Source organism: Lipophrys pholis (assembly GCF_963383615.2).
Source record: "Lipophrys pholis genome assembly, chromosome: 5".
Lineage (NCBI taxonomy): Eukaryota > Metazoa > Chordata > Actinopteri > Blenniiformes > Blenniidae > Lipophrys > Lipophrys pholis.
This window is the reverse complement of record NC_137628.1, coordinates 13,949,941-13,975,293: the sequence shown is the minus strand read 5'-3', so window position 1 is coordinate 13,975,293 and position 25,353 is coordinate 13,949,941. Positions and strand designations below refer to the sequence as shown.

Here is a 25,353-nt window from a genome sequence, read left to right as displayed (position 1 = left end):
AAAATCCTCCTGGATTCACGGAGCAGTTAAATTAATTCGGTCCAGTATCGGGCCTGATACCAGATCCTGGTATCAGTGCATCCCTAGAGTCATGGTAATAAAGGCGTGACCTTGCCTGAGACGAAGCCTTGTGAAGTGTCCAACCAGTCTACATCAAACTCCGATATTAACTAAATAGCAAATAGCTTATAAATGAATACAAATCCAATCATCCTCAACAATTCACAATTTTCAAAAAAAAAATAAAATAAAAAGATTTTACAAGGAATTCAAAATCATGAAAAAAAGATATTGAATTTTTGAATTCCAGTGATTTTAAGCTGGTGTTCATTATATTGTTTTGAGAAGAATTGCAGAACCTAAACTTACAAAAGTTATTATTTTGATATATGGACAAATGTTGACATTAGCAAAGTTGCCTCACAAAAGTTTTTTTTTTTAAATTCACCATTTGGATTTTTCCATATACATTGTTGAGTAACAGTACCTCGTAATATTACAAAGAACAAATACTGTACATCAGAAGAAAAGAAAAAAGCCTGCTATTGAAGAATAAAGGCCTTGAGCAATATATTATTTTAAATTGGATTTTTTTATGCTGCAATGAATTCCTGACTTGACAAGCTAGCTTCCACCTAAACAATGTCACAATATACATCTGTTCTTGTGTAGCCATGAATTGATGTATTAACAAGTTGTTTGGGTTTCTGTTTTACTCATGAAATTATTTCAATGATTAAGATGAAATTGAATCACTGATTAGTAATATTAATAGATACTGATGAAAGACCGTATTAACAAGGACACAAGAAGTTTGACAAGGAAAAACTGAGCCTTCACCATAATGACTTACATAAATGACGTTACCAAAGGCTACTCACTGATGTCCACACCCTTAATCAGACAGTAGAAACCAGTGCTGTGCAGAGCTGTGATAAAAAAATATTTCCATTTCGCACAATGTTGTAAAAAATTGCTCGGGAGATGAAGACCCACCGGTCAGAAAGACGCTTGTTTGACAAATGAGGCCTTTCAGCACGGAAAACCGGCGCTCAATACACCGAAGTGACTGGAAGAACAACTCAATTAACCTGTTGATATGCATAGCAAAAGACAGTGTTTGCCGAATACAGCCGCTTTCATGCAGTGTCACATTTTATGATTGAACACACCAATCTCTCGCTTCAAGGCTACACGCAGAGTCAATCATGTCTCCCTTGTCGTAATCTTCTGTAAAATTGCTCTAGAGGCATCTCATGTTGTTGCCAAAGGAAGCTCTGTGTAATTGTTATTCAGCACACTGATACCCAGGAAGCATGAAGGTTGGCTGTAAACAAAGATTTTTAACGGTAAGTACACTTGGCACTGCCGCTGTCAAAGCTCAGAAAGAAATTCGAATTATATGCACCTTGTAAAATGATGTGTATAGTATGACTCAAGATGAATTCTTCTACCATTTGGGTTCCCTATAATGTGTTCTGTGCCTCCCCAAAAATACCTACACTGAGAAAACCAAAAGAAAGGTAGCCAAAAGAAAGTTGTTGGAACATTTAAAAAAATGTCACACGAACAGAGCATCAGCTTACCTATGCTCAAAACAAATGACATACACCTGTTATTTGCGCCCTCCTGTATGATGCTGTGCTTCAATTTTACAATAATATATCTTCACAAAGACTGATCTACTGATACAAAGGGCAACTGAGTGATGTTTTGATTTTGATTCAATACATCCTGAACTTAAAGGAGGAAGAATGTAAAATTGAAGTAATTCCTTTGCTGTGCATTAGGTGGCAGTGTTGAAATATTTAGGCATCAGTCAGTATTTCTCTGGCATTAATTGTTTTAGCTCTTTTCCTTTTCTTTTTCATTGTTTATTGCACTGGTCAAGATTGAATGCAGTGGTGTACAAAGAGCTTTTATATTCCCCCTGCTACTTTTTTTTAAGTGACTCAAAACACCATCTTGTGGCACAAACTTGCACTACAAGACTAAATGAGCTGCAGCGAATTGGGAAAATTGCTGATGTTGGTAGTAAACCAGCAACAAGAACATTACATATTGCAGCATTAATAAACTCTGGATCATACCTCAGAGGCCGTCTCTCTCCATAGGCAGTAAAATTGGATTCACATATGAGGAACAGATCCACGGCCTGAGCCAGCTCATGAAAGCGAACGTGCAGCAAGTCGAATTCATGGTTAACGTTGATGGCGTTGATCACCCTCCGCGGGGTTTCCCTGGGTGTCAGCCGCTCCTTGGTTGGCAGATTGGAGTGGTACACCATGGTGGGAACCCCACAGTAAGGTCCGTGCCAGCCTGGCCGACAAACACACTTGACCAGACGCTTCCCGCTACCCCTGGACTTGGCCTTGGCTTTGGGAGGACTGGAGGTCTGCTGTTGCTGATGAAGCTCCAAAAGTTTCCGCTGCCCTGCAGCGCCAGCCCGTGCTCCTTCACCAGCTCTATTAGCCACAGTACCTCCTAATTTTCCAGAGTACTCCTTCTGGGTAGCAACCTCCGTCCCTTGCCTGAAGCAAAGGGCTCCGGCTTTGGTGCGGACAAAGTACGGCGTTTTGTCATGTTGCAGCTGGTGAATGCGAGTATTGAGATCTCCCATAGATTCCAAAGGCTCCAGCTGTTGATTCTTGAGGAACACCACACGGTGCTCTTTTCCCACGAATGGTGCTTGTGGGAGCTCTGGCTCCGCAGACTGGTCTGGATGGTTGGCGTTCTGTAGATGGTCTTCAGCTCTCCTCTAGGATAGAACAACAGACAGAAGAGTTATGATATGTTTCCTTTAAAATAACAGGCTACTTCAGCGTCAGTGAGTATTTCAGACATACACTGACAATGTTTTCCCGATAAAAAAGGAAAACTTTTACGGCATTTTCGGGATCCAGTCACATGAAAACATTGTCATGTAAATGGGGCCTCAATCTATTACTGTCAATTTGTGAATGTATGAGGTATTTTAAGAGGCAGTAGTAATGTAATTACAATGTCTATTATTGTTACTTTCCATAGAAAATGTGCATTATGGGTCAAATAATTAAAACACATTTTTTTGCAAAATTTGTGTATTTACTATTAAACTAAAATTAACTAATAACTATTAAATGCTGCTATTACACCATATAAAATCAGTAAATGTATAACAAAGCAGCTTCAATTTATTTTTCAGTGACAAATTGGATGTTTTTTCACTTGCTATTTGTAAAATTTCTGTTTGCTTAAACTTACATTTATTTCACCCTCATATGAGAAAGGCAGCCTGATCCTATCACGCACAGATCAGTCTCCAACTTCAAAAACAGTGTCTGACCCCGTGAGAAGATTTCTTAAGGTTTATAAAAATGCACTTGTTGAACAAAAGGATATGAGAGTTGTGTCTCCTCACTGTGGATAGAAAATTGAGAGGTGCTCTCGGCACCTTGAGAGTGATTTCAAAGATGGGCTGATGATAGTGCTTGAAGAAAACAACCGCGCTGTGGTTCAGACGAAGAACGCTGTGGATGCACTTCATGTTTATCTGCCTGGTTTACTGACTGATCGGAACCATAGCGGTGCTTTCTCACAAGTGATGGACAGTGAGGGAAACAATTCCTAAAAGCACTGAAGCAAACTGAAAAACTAATGCGGGTTAGAATGTTTAAAGGTAGAAATAAACTGTGGTTTTTGTTTATTCATGATATAGTAGTTCAACCTCCGATGACTCATCTTGAATTTAAAGACGTTTTCTAATTCTGCAACCAATAGAAATGTTTGATTTCCACTTTGATACACACACGGCTGCACAGTTGCAGCAGCTGAGGAAATCAGTTAAACTAAAGCCGGCATGATTAACTTGTGAGAATACTCCAAAAATAAGTCAGAAATAGAATAATTCATGGGTTTTTATTACATGAAATGAGCACGAAACAACATAAGATCCCTCTAAAGTTTTCAAGTGAAAATAGAAAGCTTTTATTGGGTGTCTGTTTATAAGGGAACAGTCCTCAGAGCCACTGAAAACGCTAGTTTTAGAACACTCCGACTCCATCTCCATGCAACCCAGGGAAAAGTAGATCCACACTATTTGAGAGTCACCTTCATTATATGTCCAGATGAATGTCCGCGTACTCGCAATTGTTAATGTTTATGGCATTTTGCTATTTCTGGGCACGGGGTTTCATTACAAGAACAACCAACAGCGTTTCAGCCATGTACGCATGAATGGAAAAAACACGCGTTTTCACTTTAATGTTGTTATGTAAAGGGGACCCAAGTCAAATAAGTGGAAATGCATTGATTTTTATTTCAAACGGAATATGAAACTTTTGGAAACGAAACACTTAAATCACAAGATCGACTATTTACGACATTGTGGTATGAATAAATATGTAGCTCAGTAAATATTTCTGATTACATCGCACAACTGACCACACAAAGTCTAACAAAGCATAACTGCTTCTGTAAAGGATAATCAGATCACTATTTTGTCTCGCCACTTTTACATGAAAGTCAGATATGAAAAAGGAACTCCAGTGTTTCTAAGTTTGCACCAAAGATATTATCCCTCATCTTCGCACCACTGTTGAGACTCTACGTACTTCTTGAGCGATGCTTTCAGAGTCAATTTTCCCCCCTACAAGTCCCAGTAAATCATTGAGCAACCTCTCTGCTGAGAGACCATGGAGTCTTTGTCTCTGAGGCTACGTGAAATAAACGTGGGAAATATGCTGAACGGACGTAATTACTTCCAGGGTGATGAAAGTCAATAAGAGGTAAAGATGAAAAAAGGGATGCGATCGATAAGGTGTGAGACGAATCACACTGGCATACAGCTCAAAAGGCGTTTTATACGGACCTATGCAGCTCTGCTTACTGCAACCTGCAGGTTTTTAGGCCAAAAACACTAATCAATCTACTATGAACAACCTGAAAAAGTAACATTTTTCAAAAATGCTCCATGTAAACAAGTGAACACACAACTTTTTGAAAGCGTTGCTACTGTGCACCACGGCTGTAGTAAATTGTTATTTGGCACATGTGCGAGTAGATGGACAACAACAACAATGGCGGCTTCCATATTCTCCCGGGACTCGGGAGTCAACTGTAATAACAATCCAACTTTGTCAATTGTCCATACGGATGTCCATGTACTCTCCAATGTTGAATGTTCATAGCGCACGTTCTCTGTGCTCGTGTGTTGGCAAAAACATTCAACAGCCCCCTCTGGTGGCCCTACATGCTAACTATGTCTTTTTCTGTGTTTCTGCTGAAACGAGGCATTTTCACTTAAAACGGCCTGAGTGAACTAGACCCCAGTGGACAAATTGAGAACTGCAGGTACTTTTATTGAACGACTACACTTCATGTCTTTGTCATTTGTTTTAACGTCATCTGACAGGCTTGATTCAACACATTTCCATTGGCTCATTATTTTTTCGGGGATCTGAATAATTTGTTCTTCTTGTAACTTTCAGCACCACTTTAAAGTCTCTTTTGGACGGTATGACATTTTGACAGAAGCAGAAACAAGTTGGGGATTCAAAAGAATACCCGTTAGTAATGCGACTTTTATGAATAATACACTTGCATGCAAGATAATTCTTTTTCTGTGTTTGGCATAAATACATTTCCGCATCTCTATTTTTTCAATAGTAGTATATCTGTACAGCAGGGTTGTCATACGGCCTGACAGTGGGTCCAATCTGGCCTGTATTTGTGTAAAAATTAAAAGAGGACAACTGAGGTTGCACTGTGAGATTAACAGGCAAAACAACACTCCAAAACTAAATGACTTTTTGCAGCAAGATGGTGCAAGTAAACAAAAATCATTTTGGCATGAAATCATACTGCACTGGGAAGGTTTGTTGAAAACCGCAAGCATTTTCAAAATGTACGTCACACTTCTTCGCACTTCACAAAGCTTGATCCATGAGATACTGCACAGTGGCCTCGTGGTAAACAATTGACTACTTCACTTTGGTTGAACTGGTTCAGCTGCTTGATGAAATGCTTGTACCGTCTCCATTAACGCTGCTGCACATATGATTGAGAGGCAATTGTTGACTGGAGTCTGTCCTCGTTTCTACTGTGAATCACTGCTTCAACCGGTTTTTAACGTGTTTATCAGTCCACAGCATGCTCTGCATTATTCCTCCTCATATTAACTTATTTTAGCACCCTTACTGAGACCCGCTGTGAGATGCTCCAGGTTAAGAACCACAGCAAGAAGATAACACTTATTTTTTTTTTTTTTTTTTTTTAAATCATTGCAGCTGAGCGCAGCCTCATTAGTGTGCGAAATCCATCTCATCTTTCTTGGAGAGAGAGAAAGAAAATAAAAGTGTTGCACCAATAAAACACCACATCAGTCTTAAAGGAGAGCTGTCATGCTTGATAGTTTTCTCTTGATACCTCATTCTGTGCGTCTCCCAGCTGATTTTCCTCTGGTTTCTCCCACGGGTGAGGAGGCGCCGGCTCCTCCCTCAGCCTCATCTCCATCCCTGGGAGGCCGGCGATCCCAGGACCTCCGACCACGACCGGGCCCGTCTCCAGCCCTAACCCGGCCGCCCCTCCCCCGCCTCCCACAGGGCCCACCGCGCCTCTGGCTTTGGTGTCTGACTGGCGGAGGACCGGCAGGGGAGGGGCCTCTTCGGGAGAGGCGGGGCTGAGCGGGGTGGCCCCTGCGTCCTTCTCTCGCCAGAAGAAGCCGGTGACCATGATGAAGGACTTGATGTTGGGGTATGGGGCAGAGAGCTCACGCAGCAGGGAGACGTAGTGGAGGGCCTTGTAGTAGTGGAGGAAGGATATGACGCACAGACCCACCGTGCACAGCAGGAACACCCTGTGCCGCCGCATTTTCATCCTGGAGAATAATCAGACGGAGATATGGCGTTAGAGAGACCCCTAAACCAAAATTAATGCAAAAAAACCACGTACCACACTATCAATCGGTGCATTTCACATGAACATTTGTACAGATCAGTGTTTCCTGACCATTTTTCTCTTGAGACCCCTCCAGGTTACCTCTAAAGTCAAGTTTACATCGTTGTTGCGTTTTCAGTTGCAATGGAAACTCTAGAAATGCTGAGAACTATGTCGGTAGCATGTCAGGCCAAAAGTTGGCAATGTTGGTTATTTTTGTAAAGAAAGCAGCGCACGTGCAGTTGCAGCGTTTTCAAAAAGTTGTGTTTTCTCGCGTTTCTACGGAGTCAGAGCATTTTTAAAAAGTTGCATTTTCCCCTCATTTCCATGGAGACGGAGTTTGAGTGTTTTCTCCTGTTTCCATGGAGACAAAATAGGGCGATTTCAAAAAGTATTGTTTTCCCTTGTTTCCACGGAGACGGAGACAGAGCGGTTTCAAAAAGTTCCATCTTGGGAGCTCTTCTCAAATACTTGTGTTTTCAGTGGCTCCGAGCAACGTCGTTGTGTAAACAGACCCTCAAAATGAGGTTTTCCAGTTTTCACATGTTGTCGTATAAGCGGAGCCTTAAAAAGGTTTGCAGACCCTCTCTTAGCCACACTCTAATGGACACACCCATTTTTATCAATATAAAAAAAAAAAAAGGAGCTGTGAAAAGCATTGCTGCTCTAGTTTTTACAAATTATTCATTTTCTTTTCTTTTTTTTTTAAACATTTGCACATCTAATTCTGGCAACATGAGAGCAGGCAGATCTTGAAAAACATCAACTAATTAGCTGGAGTGGGCATCAGAGATGTTTTCATTAGACGTCCCTGTACTTGTATTCCTGCTGAACACCGCACCGATAAAATTATTTGATTCTTACAATAAAGCTTATAGCTGTTTATATTTATATTCTTTATCTGAAGTGGATGATGGTATTACCTTTGTGCTTTGGGATTTGTTCTCTCAAATAACACATTTATTCTTTTTTAAACATTACTTTGTGCTTGAGCGCGATGTATCGTGCAGCCCTAATCGGAAACGGGTTTAACCTTCATACAGATGTTTACAATATTCTCAAAGCTTTGGACTGTGAACACCTGTCTCTGCTATTAAGTGGGATTTTCTTTGTAGCCCAGCACAAAAAACGGGATAACCGCACCTAATCAGCAAGTTTCTATTTTCACACTTGAATTCATCAGAAAAGAAAAGAAAAAAAGAAAGGAAAAAAACGTTGGACATCCGGACACATTAAGCAGACCGTGTTCAAGGGGATAAGGAACAAAACACCAAAGTTGGGGAAGTCAAGTCTGCCAGCAACCTCCCAGCAATGAAGCACATCAATCTGAAGTAGCTTGTTCAGCACGGACCCCCGACAAGGTGTGAAGCCGGTGTAAGGAAGAGTGGGGTGGTGGTGTGGGGAGGGGGAGCTCCGGATAAAGACGGGGGGGGGGGGGCATGAACAGGAAGAGAGGGTGAAAGGCGAAATGAAGAATCGTGCTCGCCTCAGCCTATGAATGATGCGCGAGTATGAGCTGAGCTAAGCAAATGTCAGGACGGAAATGACAAAGGAAGTGAGAGACACTGGGGAACAGGTTCTGTAAAAAAAGAAAAAAAGATATGGAGAAAAACTTTATAACAGGCGGAGAAATGGGAGTGTTGTCAGTCCAAATAACTAAAGAAGGGTAACCAAGATGGTATCAGGTCACATTACGTGTAGGAATATTCAACCTTTACATTTGGAAAATTTTGTTTTCTGACATTGGGAAAATTTGGTTGCAAGCGTCCAGTTCTGCTATGAAGATCTAAGGCCTCGTTTAGACAATAACACAATGAAGTGAAAATTAATCGTTTTGAAATCGATGTCTGTTTAGAAGAAAACGGCAAAAGCACGGCAAACTATGTAGTTTTTACATTGGGCCACTAGTGGGTGCAGTTGTTTTGTTTTTGTAATGGAACATACACATGCACGCAGAGAACAATACGCTACAAACAAACGGTCCAACTGTTTCTGTCTTCTTAGTGGAGACAGAGACCGAGCATTTTCAAAAAGTTGCGTTTTCCCACCAATTACATGGAGATATAGTGCAAACAGTTTTGTGCTTTGACAAGACACAAAAAAAAGTTTGGTGTCTTTACTTGAAAATGTTGTGTGAACAGGGCCTAAGTCAATGGGACCTAAGTCAGGGTTTCGATGTTTAGCTCAAAACTTCCAACTAGATGGTCCGTACATGATGCTGGCATACCAACAGTGCATGGTTTTTTTAAAAAAGAAAATAAATGCTGTGTTTTTCTAAGTGCTGATTTTGATGAACCTTTCTGTAGTTCAGATCATATCAACTCAACTCATTGCAGGTTATGAAAACCAGTTAAAGTTGACTGGGACTGGTTAATCAGTGATAATAGCTCGGCGTGGCCTGATAATGGCCTGATAATGGCTCGGTATTCAAGGTAAAGTTGCAAGGTGCAGTTACAAGTCTAACATAAATGACACATGGCCAATTACCAAAGTTAGCAAACTGCATCAATCAATACAAAAGGAATGAAGCAAACACACTGAACGAGCTGCACCAATGCCAACGCTATTGAGTTTTAACACAACTGCCACGGTCTGATCCTTACTGACTTAGATAGAGAATTAAAAAAATTCCATTACGCACGTAATTCTCCTCAAGAATATACCTTGACTGGTAAAAAGACACTCAGAAATGAAGCTCATGTCATAATTCCCAAGTCAAAATAAGGTCCATAGCTGTCTGATGTCATTATCATGAAAAAAAAACTTTCATATAGCTGTTGACCAGAATCCAAAGGAAGTGCAGACTTCACCTGAATGTACATACTAGATGAAAACCCCACCACCCAGCAAGCGGAAAGCTCATCTGACATTGCTTCTTTCTGCCAACCCAAGACCATAAAACAACATTACTTTCCTTTGACCTTCAACATGTTTGTTGACAAGTCAGACAGCTCTGTAACCAATCTATAGCCTGGACCTCGATCAAAATGTGGACATAATCCAGATCATCATGTGTAAATGCAGCCACCCACGTACTGAATACTGAACAGCCATACAGATAAAGATCACATTGAAATAGCAGCGGTAAATAAGGCATATTTACAAGTCTCCTGGTTTGCAATGCCAATAACACCTTTCCGCATACAAGTAGTTTTTCTTGAAGGGTTTTAGCCTCCAGATCACACAGCTCACAATCATTTCTTTGTAAATAACCTTCTTTTTTCTTTTTTTTTTTTAAACTAAAATCTCCAAAAATAATCTTTGCCTCATGGTGGTTCTGGCTGATTGATGAAGCAGTGACACTGGGACGCCTGAACGCCAACTCCCAAAGGAATACTATATCTGATTCTCTGCTTGAAATCTGCACACACTATGATTTCAAAAGTGAATCTTAATAAACAAATGGTACAAAGGTTAAATTTAAAGTCACATCTGTCAAGAATGTCTAAAGACAGACTGTCACTAAGAGCTGCTTCCTCCCTAAATCCTGAAGTCATTCAAGGACAAAAGAAAAAAGAGCAACTCTAAATAAGATGTTGCTGTTTTGAGGAAATCTTCGGGGGGGGGGGGGGGTCTTCTCCAGACTCTTCGTCTGTTTTCAACCAGCCCTGATGCTGCAGACACTCTGACAGGAAAACACAGAGACAGTATAGTTGGATGGAGATGCACTCTGCTGTGAAACGACTCCATCTCCTCACTCAGACAGTATGTCGCAGCTTCAAAATACAAATGATGAATACATAGCTTCTCAGCTGGCATGAATGCAATTATACATGAAAGAGAGTAGCGGGGAGGAGGAGAGGGAAGGGAAGAGACGACTGGGGTGTAGAGAGGAGGTGGTGTTTGCCACATTACCAAGGCACTGCGCCACCTCGTCTTCCCCCCCACACTCTCCATTCCCCACTTTATTTGTCATCTCTAATTCCCCTTCACGTTCGCTCCCTCCCGCCTTCACTCCGCTCCCCTGCGCGCTATGGAATACAAAGAGCGAGGAAGTGAGGAGTGAAGGCTCGTCTCTCTCTTTTTACCCACCAGCACACAAAGAAAACGAAAGGAACTGTGACAGAGGGAAGCGACGGGGGGCGTCCGCCTGGATAAAATTCAGCTGTGAAGATCAAACAGATTCTACATGTCAGACTTTGAGATCAAATCAGAGCACAATAGGAGTCATCGCAAGTGTAAAGGTGTATGATGATGTACATGACGGCCTACTACAGGTGATGAAGAACTCAGCTCCTAGACCTGTGAGTGAGATGAAGTTAAACCAAAGTTATACCAAATAATCAAGTTGAAAACGGTTTTAAAATTTGCTATCAACTTAGATTTATTTTTCGGTAATACCATAATATGGACTATAATTGGCAGTATGTGTCCACGTAATCTCAAAGCGCTCCCATCTCTTGCTGACACCTACATTATTTACCAAACGAACTTGACCCTGTTAGCTACCAACTAAACAGAAGAAGCGTCAAATCTTGACACAAGTGGATAAAAAGGTAAATACAATGGCTGACATAATGGTGACTATACAGCAAAATGTTTAAACCCAGAGGTGGACACGAAGGCCCCGTTTACTCGAAGTGAAAACGGAAACCTTTCCTACTACAATGGTGCTCTGAGCCATTGAAAACGCAATGTTTGGAAAACCACTACCAAGCTGGAACTTTTTCAAAACAATCTGACTTTTTGAAAACGCTCCGAATTTGTCTATGTGTAAACAGGGAAAACCAACTTTTCAAAAACAGTGCCTCTGTGCATGCACACCATGACTGTAGTAGCCTAAATAGCTTTTCTGCACAATAGTGAGAAGATGGAGAGTAAAAACAGTGTTTCCTCCAGAGTGTCATCACTCCCAGTTCATTTTCTCCCGGGTCTTGGTACAAAACATCTCAGAGTCTTCATCTCTCTACGGATGTCCATGTATTTGCCATTGTTAATGTTTATAGCGTATTGCTTTCTGCACGGATGTGTGTGTGGTTTCATTACAAAAAAAACCAACAGCAACAACTAGTGGCCAAACATGAAAACTACATTGTTTTCCACGTTTCTGCCATCATTTTCAAAATGAGAAACTTTTCTGATACAAAAATGCAAAATCAATGCCTTTTCACTCGGAACGTTGTGTAAACGGCGCCAAAAGCAGGCTGGAGACTGCCCTAATAATGTTACTGAGGTAGGGTGAATCAAGGTGTTGATACAAAACATCTCAGAGATGCATTTCTTTTTTCAATGGAAATGATCTTAACTCGATCCGGAAGAATTCAGAACGACATATTCGGACTCTGTTAACACGACATTTTCAAGAAAAAAACGTCAACTTTCCTTGGATTTCGGCTTTTCGTTCCACACTGGTGCTGCAAGTCTCTGAAAATAAAATCTTTTGAGAACAGCATCCCCAGTGCAATGTTTTATAAATGGCCTTGGCTCCGTCTGAACCAGGAAAACACAATGTTTCTCGCACATTCGCACCGAGGTTGCAAATGATAGGTTTTCTACACAAGCATGAGTAGTTTGAACAAACGGTAGATGTTTTGGAAATGTAAAGCATTACTTCAACCTATTTCAATACAGCAACATCTAGAACTGCAGAGACCTATTTCCTCACATGCATTAGATACTGTGCAATGAAGAGAGCGCAATTACTATTCTGTGTGCTTAAATGTGTAGTTACATTACAAAAAATGCAAATAAAAAAAACTGATACCATTCCCAGCAGATCGCCCTTGTTTAAACAGATGTTAGTGTAACACAAAAACATGTGAGTGTAGCTATTGTAAGCTGGTAAAGAATTGTGGTTTTTTTTGTATAGTCTAATCGTCTGCAGGCCCTGATGAGACAGAGAATGGATACATCAGGAGGATAAAATACGATTAGTTAGATCGAAACATGAAACTCTGAAAGAAAAAACATTTTTTTCAGATTATTTCACTCCCTACAACAAGCACATCGTAAACCATGATGGGGCGCCAACGACCCCCCAGGAAGGTTTAACGCACAGAAACCATCTATGGAGCCTTTTTCCTGTAACCTGACCTAACCAGGTGCTTCGGGTCTGGAGCAACCTCACCAGAGGTTGAAGTGAAAATCAATCTGCCAGGATGTTTTGAGGACTGTAAAAATATAATAAAATGTATTGAGTCTTCAAGATACTGCCTTCATTAAATGGGACATAAATTCATGACAACCTTGACCTTCAGCGACGAATCGCACAGAGAGTGAACATGTGTCCCAATTTTATATTTACAGGGAGAAACGGTGCTTCTGTTCCTCTCGGGTCGACTCGACACAGCTATACAATGTAAACTAGAGATAAATAGCACAACTATAACACATCTTTGTCCTTTTTGTTTTCATTTTCCCAGAGCGACACTGAACTCAGTCTGATCCGGCAAAGTTGCAGCAAACAAATGTTTCTACTATTCCAGGCGCAGTTGTACTACGGTGGTCTTTTTATTGACTTGGCAGTCTCGCCGGCTGAGTTGTTAGAACCAGACGTGGCCTGGTTCCTTTGAGTAGGAGTGGTTAAATTTAGATAAATTACTTCAGATTAAACTTTGTGACAAACCTGTTTTGGGGGAAGTCACTTTAAAAATCTGCCCGACTAATGTGCAAGGCGCCACCCTTTTCTCGGGCGATAAGCCAAGCAAATTAAAACTGGGCACGAGTTCAGAGCTGGAACGCCTTGAACTGAAGGAAGAGGACATTTTCAGAAAAAAAACCCCGCTTTATGTGTATTTTCATTCTGGCCGGCTTCAGTTCCTGTGTTTATACAACTGAAAGCTTTTATTTGAGGACAGTTTGATATCAGACAAGGTGGAGGAACGGCTGCTATTCACTGAAATACTGTTTATTTGTCCTAGATTTCACACCCCTCCTATGCTCAGAAAAACTAAGCCCGTGTTTCTCTCGCTGATTCTCCTTGTGAAAAGAGGCAAAGAGGTGGAGAAAACAAGCAGTTTTATGCACTGAGAAAATCTGAGAAAGGGCCGTCTTATTTTTAGTTGCTAAACACTTGCATATGTAGATTTCCTGATGAGATGAAATTGATGTTTGCCTGCAATGGTGCAATAAAGGCCGTCTGGAACTTCAATGGAGCAAAAGCACTTTTGAAATCTGATTCAAGAAAAAGAAAACCCATTTTGAATGAATCACGGAGCCAAAGAATTCATCCATCATGGATATTGAGTTCTGTGACAAGTTGAAAACGGGCTCAACTGAGCAGAGTGCTGGTAACGTTGTTAAGTATTTGTGTATAGTAGTAGTCCAAACTCTTGTCTGACAAAGACAAAAACCAGACTAAAGCCTAACGCAAAGGACACGTAAAGGCTCTGCGTTACTGGGGGCGCGTTTAAGAAACTCTACATGTGATATTTGATGATCGTGTAGTGAATGTGCATTTTATTGAGAGCTGTTAAATTCAAGAGGGAACAGCACGGAGGCAGGGCAAAAAAAGTTCTGGTTGGAGTGCCATCCACAACGTTTCACACACTTCCCACAATATTGACGAGATCATGCATTTGGCTAGCGTGTAGCTCGCTGCTAGCGCTTGCTGACTTGCACCGGAAACTAGAATTTGCACTGCCGATCTTGGTGCCAAATGGCTCATGACGATCGGAAAACAAACACGACCAACGAGTTTCATGTGGTTTCGTGACCAATCGTTATGGCGGAGAACTACTTTGCGGCACATACAACCTTGAGGCAGGACTTTCAAGGGTGAAAGGAGTGAAGCATGGGTGTGAAACACATTTTAGTTCGGAGACCACGTTCAGCTCAATTTCACTTTGAGTGTGCTGAACTGGTAAAATTGTGCCATAATAACCTTTCAATTTGAATTTTTTCTTTGTTGTGACACAGAGTATATGTGATGAAAATGTCCCAAAAAATACTAACGATAATAATGACAATCTCAACATAAAGCCAATTTTAATGAAACCTTGTGGTGCAAAAATTTGTAAAATGTCTCAAAACAACTGAACGGATGCTCACATAATCTTTCTGAGTTATTCCTGATTATCATGGTCACATACTACACACAATACTTCAGGAAGCCCTTGAATACGTTTAGAAACCCTCAAGGGGATGCTTGGGCAGGAAATGATCAACACGACGGGTAATTGGGTTCATCTGCGGAGCTCAGAAACAAAATATCCGTCTGTCAACAAAGAGGGGAAAAAGGTACAGGCGAGTGTTTTTGGACTGCACACGTTGCTACGAGTGCAGAAATGCCTTGACTGTGGGTTGACAAACATAGTCCAAACATTTGGTTTGGAGGCCGAGAGGCCGATCCAAGAGATAAACAACCACAGAGAGAGCGTCTACGTGCCAAGGGCAGGAACGCTCCAAGTTAACTGCTACTAAATTGATGTGTGTGTGTGTGTGTGTGTGTGTGTGTGTGTGTGTGTGTGTGTGTGTGTGTGTGCATCTTGCCACTGATGACCTGGTTAACAAATTTCACATTGACCTTGGCCTGGATTCAGGCCTGGGGGTCATGGGAGTCTGTCTGTTTCCATAACTTGAGTAGAAACGGCAGCATATGGAATGATTTATCAGGTTTGATGTTTCTCAATATTTATTGACTTTACTCATGGACAATGTGTCAAATCGCATGACTCCAACATCATTTGGATGATAGAAACTAACTTCAAACAACCTATAACTCATGTCAAAAGATTACTCTCCATTTGTCTAACTTTGAACTGGTGAAAGTATTTGAGAAGTTTAAGTCTTGTTCTTGGAGATGCTTCTTGTGAATAGCACAGTCGAGTGTTTTTCTAAGTCAACACTGTTGTATATTTGCAAACGAGTGACTCCAATTAACAAACAACAAAAAGCTATTAGCCATATAGTTTACTCACTATTTCCCACCGGTTGTGAGAATTGTATATGAAAATGGTCTATAAAGACATGAAATAATACATTTTTATATTTGTGTGTTATGATCTTTAGCATTTTATATTTTTTTTCTGTAGCAGGACTTCATATTTTAGTTCATGGGCCACATAAAGTCTAATTTCATCTTGCGCGGGTCATACTGGTAGAATAGTGCCATGGAAACCTTTAAATTCAAAGTTCTTCTTTGTTGTGGCACAGAGTATAGGAGATGAAAATGTTTTCACAAAACCAAACAATGATGTGTTTACAAACACCCTGACAACATGGCTTTGAAACGAAAGCTAGTTTGCTATCTTTCATGACAACTTCACTGATATCGTTGGAGTGACAGCGCCTTGCACGGCTGCAGCCTTCAATGGTGTGTGAATGTGTGTGTGAATGGGTGAACGTGATGAGCTATGTAAAGCGCTTTGGGGCTGTTGTCAGCTAAAATAAGTGAGTCCATTTACCATTTTTCTCAGCTCGGGTCTCACTGTTGTGTTGTGTGCGCTACTCTCGAGAAACTTCTTTTAAAATCAATGCTTTCTTTGAGATTTTTACCATTTTTTTGGTGGCTTGGCGGCCGGATTGGGGCCTCTTGCGTGCCGGTTTTAGCCCACTGACCTTATGTTTGACACCTCTGGTCCATAGGAACATTTTTTCCTCAGCACTGTATATGCAGTGAAGAGGGAGGGGAATGAATACATCATGTGCGGGCATTAAAAAAAATACTCCGTTCTGATCTAACAAACAATCGCTCGCAAGCTTTGATAAAATGTTGGTACCAAGCACCGAAATGATATATATTCTACTTGAAATGTGTGTGTGAAATGTCTTCCTGTGAAATGAGTTAACAATTATCAAGTTAAGCCTTGTAGTATGGTTGGGCACATCATAATGTAACATGTTTGTGTAACTCCAGTAATCTTGCCATTAACACAGTTGATCACCCCAATGAACTTAATAACGCAGTAAAATGTTTTCTTCATTATAAATACCACTTTTGTAAGTAGTAGGGTGTGTGCAGTACAAAAAGTTCTTTTATTAATGGGCAATAAACAAGAACGCCAAAGACAGAAATGCGTGCCCTTCACAGACCCGTGCACATCATTCTTACTGAGAGACAGTTAAATTACTTTTCCAATTCTGTTTTCTGAAAAAATGTTTACATATACAAAGATGAAAATTAGATCAAATGAGTTTTTGAGATGGTGCCCCAGAGCTGCAACCCACAGAGAAGCTGCTACAAGCCCATAAAACTGCACCTCAAATAGGACAGGTATTCAATATGCAGCCATGGACCTGACTACAGCAAAAGTATGAGTGTGCTTACATACAAGCAGCAATGCTTGTACGGCGGATACACTCTGACACACACCAGCTCACGCTCGGTGGTTTGCAGCTTAAATTTTATTTTCCACGTCAGCAAAACTGTTTCATCGGTGGAATGATAAATGATGCGCCGCCTTTCCAAAGTGCTTAAAGGCCTTTGTTTTAGCAGAACACGACGTGGTAAAAGTCCTCTGTGTGAGCGCACTCTGGGAGGAGTGAGCCACCTCATCCAAACCCCCCTTTTTCTTATTTTTAAGCACAAAAAGATGGGGAGAAAAAATAACAACAACACAAGTAACATTAAAAAAAAAAAAGCTCACAAACATCTTCCCCGACATGGGAGATGCTTTGTTTTTGTCCCATCTGGACTACAAAGGTCGGGCTCATTCAGCACGGCGTGCAGTCTCTGACCGTTCGGCTGGCCTCACCTAACAAGCACCCAGGGGTGGGACATCACAACAAAACAAAGCAGTTAGAAGACCAACCAGACGGTACAAGGCTCGGTCCAGTCCTTTGTTAAGTGTCGCTGCACCTGGAGCTCCAGAAAGAAACTCTTAATTGCTCTAAACTGAAATTGTCCAAGTCGAAATGACCTCAAAATGTTTCCTCGACCTTCACAACATTGTGTTTTTCTTTACTTGAGCAAGACAATCATGAAAGTTGAAGACACGCTGAAATAAAACCTAATGAGTCTCACAATAAAAACAGAGGTTCGGTTTCATGTGGAAGGGTAAGGGACAATACTACGGACACAAAGGGGGTGCATACACTAACAAACAGCCTGTGATCATATATACCTTCACACAAGGTCACAGACTAGTAACTAAAAACCCAGTGTGCATGAGGTGTCAGGTTGAGGATGAGGCTACTCGTCTGTATTTTCCTCCTGACCTCAGGAAAACAAAAAAAACAAAAACAGAATTTCTTTCACTATTTTCAACCAAACATGAAGTCATTAGCCTTATCACACTTCTTTTTAATGCTTAGCATGAAAAACAACTATAAAGACGCATCAAACAATGTGACCTCTTCAGATGCTGAGTGTTGTACGGTGGTCGTCATCGCAAGTCATTGAAACTTGCTAATAGTTTTTACAATAAACGGTCCCGAGAACTCAAGGTCTAGACTCAGACCCCGTTTACATGACAACATTTCCTTCCGAAACGCTCTACAACTCGATACCCCGCTTCAAAACAGCGTCTGGGTTCACAACCATGACACTGCTGCCTCATCTTTCCTGTGCAGAACTGACTGGCTGTGTTCTCGAATTACCTCACACATACAGGAGTGCCGTCAACAGCTGGGTCATTCCAAGTGAACTCAACCAAGACCCTCTGACTGGCCGCCGAGGCCTTGCTCCATAATTTATGTATGTCATTGTACCCGACAACTAATGTGCAGCAACACGAGTTGTTGGGTTTTGATCGTGCACAACAGATGCCACAACCAGACCTTGACTGAGTATTCAATAATGGTTGAGTGGACCGGGTTGCTGCTCAGCATGTTACCAGACAGTCATAAACATCCAGACACTGTTTGACCCTTTCCCACCCTGGACAAAAGTTTGGTCCAGCTAATTTCAAGACTATGAGGTTTAAGAAGTCTGAGTTTAGTTCAGAGTTAAAATTTAAAGGCTTCCTTTTTTTTATTTGAGATGATTTTGAACTTATCTTCCAAAGTAGTTTTTTCCCTCAATTTTTCCTCCATGTTTTCACAATAGAACTACAAGTCCATTTACCTTTTACCAAGACAAAGCCTGGTGAAGTTCCTTCATCACGGTCACAACCTGAACAATCTCAATTCTGCTACCTCGGATCAGTCACCCACTGAGTGAAAACAAAAGGAGGCAATGACGAGACACTAATACTTGAGAAGAAAAGAAAACCTTTTTTTTTTTTGTTGTTGTTCTCTGACCAGACACACACCAAGTTATCAAAACATCAATGTAGTTGAAAGCTTTCAAAAGTTCTATCAGCCTTTACTTTAGTGCCCGGTCCATTTTGAGCCTTTTTTCGCATCCATTTGGAAGACTGCCACGCTTGATTGAAGGCGTACAGTGCGGTCCGCACGGCTCCAAAGCCACCAAAGTGCGATAAGCTGTTTCTGAATATACAGTATGTGCCGGTTTGAGCTGTTGTTTCTGGATTAATGCCACATGGATGGATGCCATGCCGTTTTTGGAAGTTGGTGTGTAGCACAAGACCTGACGCGCGCGCGCGCGCACACACACACACACACACACACACACACACACACACACACACACACACACACACACACACACACACACACACACACACACACACACACACACACACACACACACACACACACACACACACACACACACACACACACACACACACACACACACACACACACACACACACACACACACACACACACACACACACACACACACACACACACACACACACACACACACACACACACACACACACACACACACACACACACACACACACACACACACACACACACACACACACACACACACACACACACACACACACACACACACACACACACACACACACACACACACACACACACACGGTTTTCTTTTGTGTATTTTCACACTTTGTAAACTTACTGCCAAACTTTACCTAATTAAGCAAGTTTGAGAATCCCTCAAATTCCCCCACAGTGTGTCCTATTGTCCTTCCAGCAACATCAGCACCAGAGCCATTCTCTTTGAACACTTGCAGAGACACACACGGCTTCTCTTGTCTCTTTTACTGCAGAAATGGGGAATTCTTCTTCCTCTTTGGGCTCACGGGTCACCGGCTTGGTGAGACAGACGTCAGGAGAAAGCCAGCTCGCTAAGTGGGTTTCAATAATGCAGGCTCTGTGAGGGCCTTAGAAAGTGTGTGGGTGTGTGTCTGTGTGTGTGTGTCTGTGTGTTGTATCACAACTGTGTGTTGCAATACAACCAAGATCTAGCTGTGCATTCAAATCGGGGAAACAGGGAGCTGAGGCTGCCATATGAGCACGCACCACCGCTCCAGAAAGGCCCTGTGCAGGTGAGAAATATTGTATCGGGTGTAGTAGGTGTGATTTAGTGTGTACGTGCTTGTGTGCATGAGAGTGCACGGTGATTTGAAGTGCGAGAATGGGAAAAGTCAGCGGAGTGCCTCCATCCCACCGACCTCATCTATAATTCAAGGCTGAAGCGGTCCATGAGGTCTTTCTCTCGTTCCCCCCTCTCCATTCGCCCTTCCTTACTGAAGGTGGAGACAAGTGTTCCAGGCTACATCTCACCGTCTTTCCCCATCTATATATCCACCTCTACCACTATCTCTCCAGAGGGCGAGCAGCTATGAGCTGCAGCAGCTTGGTGAGTTTCAGTGGATGAAGTCATCCTGAGCTCAAAACGCTCTGCCGTGTGTCCCCGTTTAACAAGTGCCCTGTTCAAATATAGAATATGCACAACTTTATTAATGAGAATGCTTAAGGCCAGGTTTGCACGACCCTGTTTTCAAGTGAAACCGCAAAACTTTTGTTTCAGTTTGGTTGTCTGTTTACTTTACAATGATGCTCAGAGCCACTGAAAATGCAACTTTTTGAAAACGACTGCCAATGCTCCAACTCTGTCCACTTGTAAATCGGGAAAATCACAACCCTCTGAAAACTAATAATAAAGAGTTCTTGGTCAGTTTCTGTCTTTCCAACTGGTTTTCTCATCGATAAATGTACATGGTACATATAAATTTAATGGTACATTTTCACTTAAAAGCACAAGTCACTAAAGTAATATAGTAACTTGTACTGACCTTAAACTATCCATTAACAACACCCTGTAGTTGAGATTTCTAACGTCCATGCACTTAAATAAAAGGTGAAACATTGTACTTTTTCAATGAAGGCTAATTTTCTTGAACCTTTGGTTTCCATGTTTTGTTGTACTCACAGCTCACAGTACACAATGCAAATCAAAACACCTTGAAATGGGCACTGCAAATGTTACACAAGCTATTGCTACGAATAAAGCCTGGTCTTGTTATGCATGTATCCTTCGAGCACTCAAACAGAATATAATTTATACAAGGTTATATTAGGGAGTTCAAGAGAGAGATTTAAAGCAAAAGCAGGCCTTCAATATTGGGTTTGTTCCGTGTATGCAACCAACATTGAATCTTGGCTTTTCCAAACAATTTCAAATCATTAGTATCCTGTGGCCAAACATTTCCAACTTCACACACTGTGTTTGTTACCCCAGTCCTCCAAATAAAGATCCCTAATCGCCAAACTGACAACAAGATTACTGAAGTGGTTTTTGCTTGAGTAATTTTCAACAACTCCCCACCAAAAAAAACCCTTATCTGAATCACCACAGACTTTTACACAAATGCTGTGAAAGGAACTCCTGTGTTTTATTTGTGGACGGTAAACAGACTAATAAGAGTCGCAGCAGCTTTAATGGGAAAACGATGACTAATGACTCCAGCGTGAGCAGTACTCATTTCAGCTGAACTGGTTTTTGCTTTGCTCGTGTGTCAGGGACACCAAACGCTTGTTTAAGCTGAAGTCTTCTTCCCTGCCATTCGTCGCATCTAATTCCGTCGTTCTCGCTGTTTACCTCCAACCTTTCCGTCTAATCCTGAAACATTCTGACACCACCAGTTGACTTGATCTCAATCTCCCCCTCAGCTCAACTGAATAATTCCCCCTTGTTATTAGATTCTGTGTCTGCAGTGTCTTGTTCCTGCAGAGAAGGTAGCTCTTACTGTAATGGCACACCGTCCTCGTCACCGCCTCTTTCCACAATCGCACTGCTCCCACTTAAAGGTCACCTCTTCCCGCAGACTGCAGTGATTACAACTCTGACTGATGCTGTTCAAAAGGCTGTCAAGCGATGTCAAGCAATGATTTATTATGAAGCTAGCTATTTTTAGGAGAAGCGTTTGATGGATCATGGGTAATAACTGTACTTCAGTCATTGCTGATGGTTTGATGTCCAGATGACAATACTACTGAGTTTAAGGTAAGGGTTCGTTAGAAGTATCCACATTTGAAATATGAAATACAATCAAAACCTATTTAATATGAATGTCTAATAAGAAAAAAAAAAGTGTTACTTTGCAGTTGTACTTCAATTAGAGCAACTGGTCCAAGATCCTACACAGCAATGTTTCAAGCAAAAACCTATCATTTTTGTGTTTTTGTTTCCGAAAAATTTCCCGTTTTCACGGCAGCATTTTAAAAAGGATTGTCCGTTTACATGGCAATGGCAGAAACGCTGAAAACGGTGTTTCCATGTTGGGTCATTAGTGGGCGCTGTTTGTTTTTGTAAAGAAACCTTTTGCAGGTGACTCCACTATAAAGCTACCAATTCCCAGGAATATGGACTGGGAGCCATGCCATTCTGGAGGCCACCATTTTGGTTATCGTCGGTCTACTCGTGCATGTGGCAGATTAACTAATTACTACAGTCGTTTTCAAATAGTTATGGGGGGGGGGGGTTGCCCAGGGCAGAAGACCAGCCAGTTCCGCCACTATGTATATCCCTTGCAGCCTGGAATCCACCAGACTTTTAAAGGCATCCCACACTAGGACTTTAGCATTAGATGCTTTATGTTTTAGTTGTTGCAAAGTGTGGTCTCCAAGAATGACTTATTTGTCCAAAACATCCCACAGAAGCCCGATCCAAATACTATCGGAGGAATTTATGCCTCCCACAAACTGCAAGGTAAGAAATTGCACAAGTTAATCACATGCTACACTGAGCAATGTGGTTCAGATAAACTTAGCAACCAGAACAAGATTTCTTGTGCAAACTACATAAATCTTTCCTTCGATCAATCGGAGGTAATGACTGCTATTTTCTACAATAAAAAAACCAAAACAGAGAAACGTCGTTCAGGAAATTAACAAAAGAACAAAGGAAGCTCACCGAGAGAGAATCGTTTTTGTTTTTTTTAACATTGATGTACACTAAAACACCTCAAGAAGAAAATTGATAAGCGAGTATTGTTTTAGCTTAAATGGAAATCTTTTAAACTGGTTGGTTGTATTTGCAGTCACAATAAAATAGGTGTTGAGATGGCTGTCCTAAATTACTGAAGCTGTCTGAAGATAATCTCGGGCTGCCTGTGTGATGGAAAATATCTTTCTTCTGTTACAGCTCAAGATGTCAACTAGACAATTTGAACTTATTCTCACCTTTCTCAAGTCTCCCCCAAATCATTTCAGTCGGATGGCAGACAGCATTATTCTGCTGAAAGACAGACTGTTGCAATGGGAGAGTGCAACACCGTTTAGGAAGGTGCGACCCAATATTTCCAAACAGAAGTGGCCCACAGCCTCACACTGACTGTGGCACTTTGCCTGCTTTTCATGGAGCTTCCTGCTGCTATCTCCCTCCCGGGTAAACCGCATGCACTCGGCTGTCCACATGACATAAAAGAAAGTACCATTCATCAAATCATCCCACCTTCCCATGTAACTGCATGAGCCATTTGTCGAGTGGAGACACTTTCAGTGATGAACTAGAGTTACCATGGCCTCTCTGGCCAGTCCAAGTATAAAATTAGTTGTAATGAGTGCAGAGCCAATGTGAAGGTGTCCAGCAGTTCCTTTTATTCTTTACTGCTTTTACTTGGTACAAACTGCCTATTACAAAAGAAAAAAAACACTAAACCTTGTGTTTCTGAGGTCCTATGACCAAGTCATCTATCCATTGCAAATCTTTCCCAAAGTCAGCTTTTATTACTTATACACAAAAGACTTATCCACATAAAGACATTCTCCTCTTTGTCAAACTATTATATTTTCTAACAGTTGCTGGTTATCAGTCAGGTGTATTATGTTATGAACTCGCATTGGATTGAGCTCATTAGGACAAAGGTAAACAGAGTCCAGTCTTTCAAGGGTTTCAGTTTTTCCCTACAGCTAAGAAATTCAAGTAAATACTTTGTTAGTGCAAAACAAATTGCCCTAGTGTCCTAGACTGTGTGTTTGCAGAAGTTGTTTCAAATACAAAATATAAATCACACCACGCAGATCAATAAAGCACTTATGTGCTATTTCTCTGGTTTATAATAATAAAAAAAACAAGAGATTTACTTTCTCCAGAACATTTAACAAAAAGTAGTTACCTTCTTCATTTATAACCCCGACAAATCGGTAAAGATCTTCATCATCATCGATTTTATACTCATGTCTTCAGCTTAGAATACCGTAAAAGCAAGTTGAAGTCTCCAGATAATGGATCTTAAACTTTGATTAGAGCAAAGCTATGAGCTCAATAATGAAGTGGAATGTGAGAACTTGTAACTGTATCAAATCATGAAGAGATGCGAGAGTAAAACAAGGTTCACACTTTTGTCTTCGGAATTTCAACTAGAGGGCCAAGACAAAAAACAGGACTTCCCATAATTCACTTGTGCAGCACTTGTCAGCTAGCGTTAGTGCTGTTATATAAGACGTCTTGCATATTTTAAGGGGGCCGGTCGTGATTGAAAAGCCAAGCACCGTGAAATGTCGGGATGAGAAGCGTTTGCAAAAAAAAAACCCTCCTGATGAAAAAACTGACAGGAAGCGAGGCTCGCAGGGGGATCCACACAGTTCTGTCTCATGTAAAGAGAAGGCACTGGGAATGTAGCGCCCATTCATCATCGTGATCATCATCATCGTGATCATCATCATCGTGATCATCATCATCGTGATCATCATCATCATCATCATCAACACCTTCTCAGTGCTCTCCAGTCCTGCCCTGGCTTGGTTTCTTGGTTCACCTTTCTTGTGTCTACTTTCATTTCCCATATTCTCCACACAGCCGTGGAGATCCGTGGAGCTCTGCTAATGAACCCCCACTCTCTCCACCAGCAGCTCCACTGCAGTGATTCACTTCTTTACTCATTTGCAGCATATTCATCCTTTTCTCTTTGCCACGCCCACTCAATTCTGCTCAACAAGAGGCTTGAAGGCCAAGCGCTATAACGAGGACGCCGTTAGCTCGTTACCGTTCCACATTGTGGTCGAACGCTGGACCCACTGACTCACGCTACTGTTTTTGTTTAACATCAGTGGTAATGACAGGACCCTGCAGATCAACTTGACAGTAAACAGAGACGCTCTCTGTGTAGTAAAGCTTTCCCCAGGTGTGTCATTATTTTCAAGACAAGATGAAAACACCAATTCTGTCAAGTTTTTTTTTTTCTTTTCTTTTCTTGTTTCCATCCCACCCTCCTCTCTTCTTCCGAAATG

The 25,353-nt window shown here is 41.4% G+C and overlaps 1 protein-coding gene across 2 annotated transcripts in view; it reads right to left on the bottom strand.

Moving 5' to 3' along the window:
- The window catches only part of mgat3b (beta-1,4-mannosyl-glycoprotein 4-beta-N-acetylglucosaminyltransferase b), an 88,749-nt gene that overhangs the window by 5,634 nt on the left and 57,762 nt on the right, over window positions 1–25,353 (bottom strand). For both annotated transcript variants that reach the window (XM_080463771.1, XM_080463772.1), the window contains 2 exons: window positions 6,406–6,856; window positions 2,091–2,758 (listed from right to left, as the gene is read on the bottom strand). In XM_080463771.1, coding sequence (XP_080319897.1) covers window positions 2,091–2,758; window positions 6,406–6,856 — 1,119 coding nt within the window. The remainder of the gene's footprint in view (window positions 1–2,090; window positions 2,759–6,405; window positions 6,857–25,353) is intronic.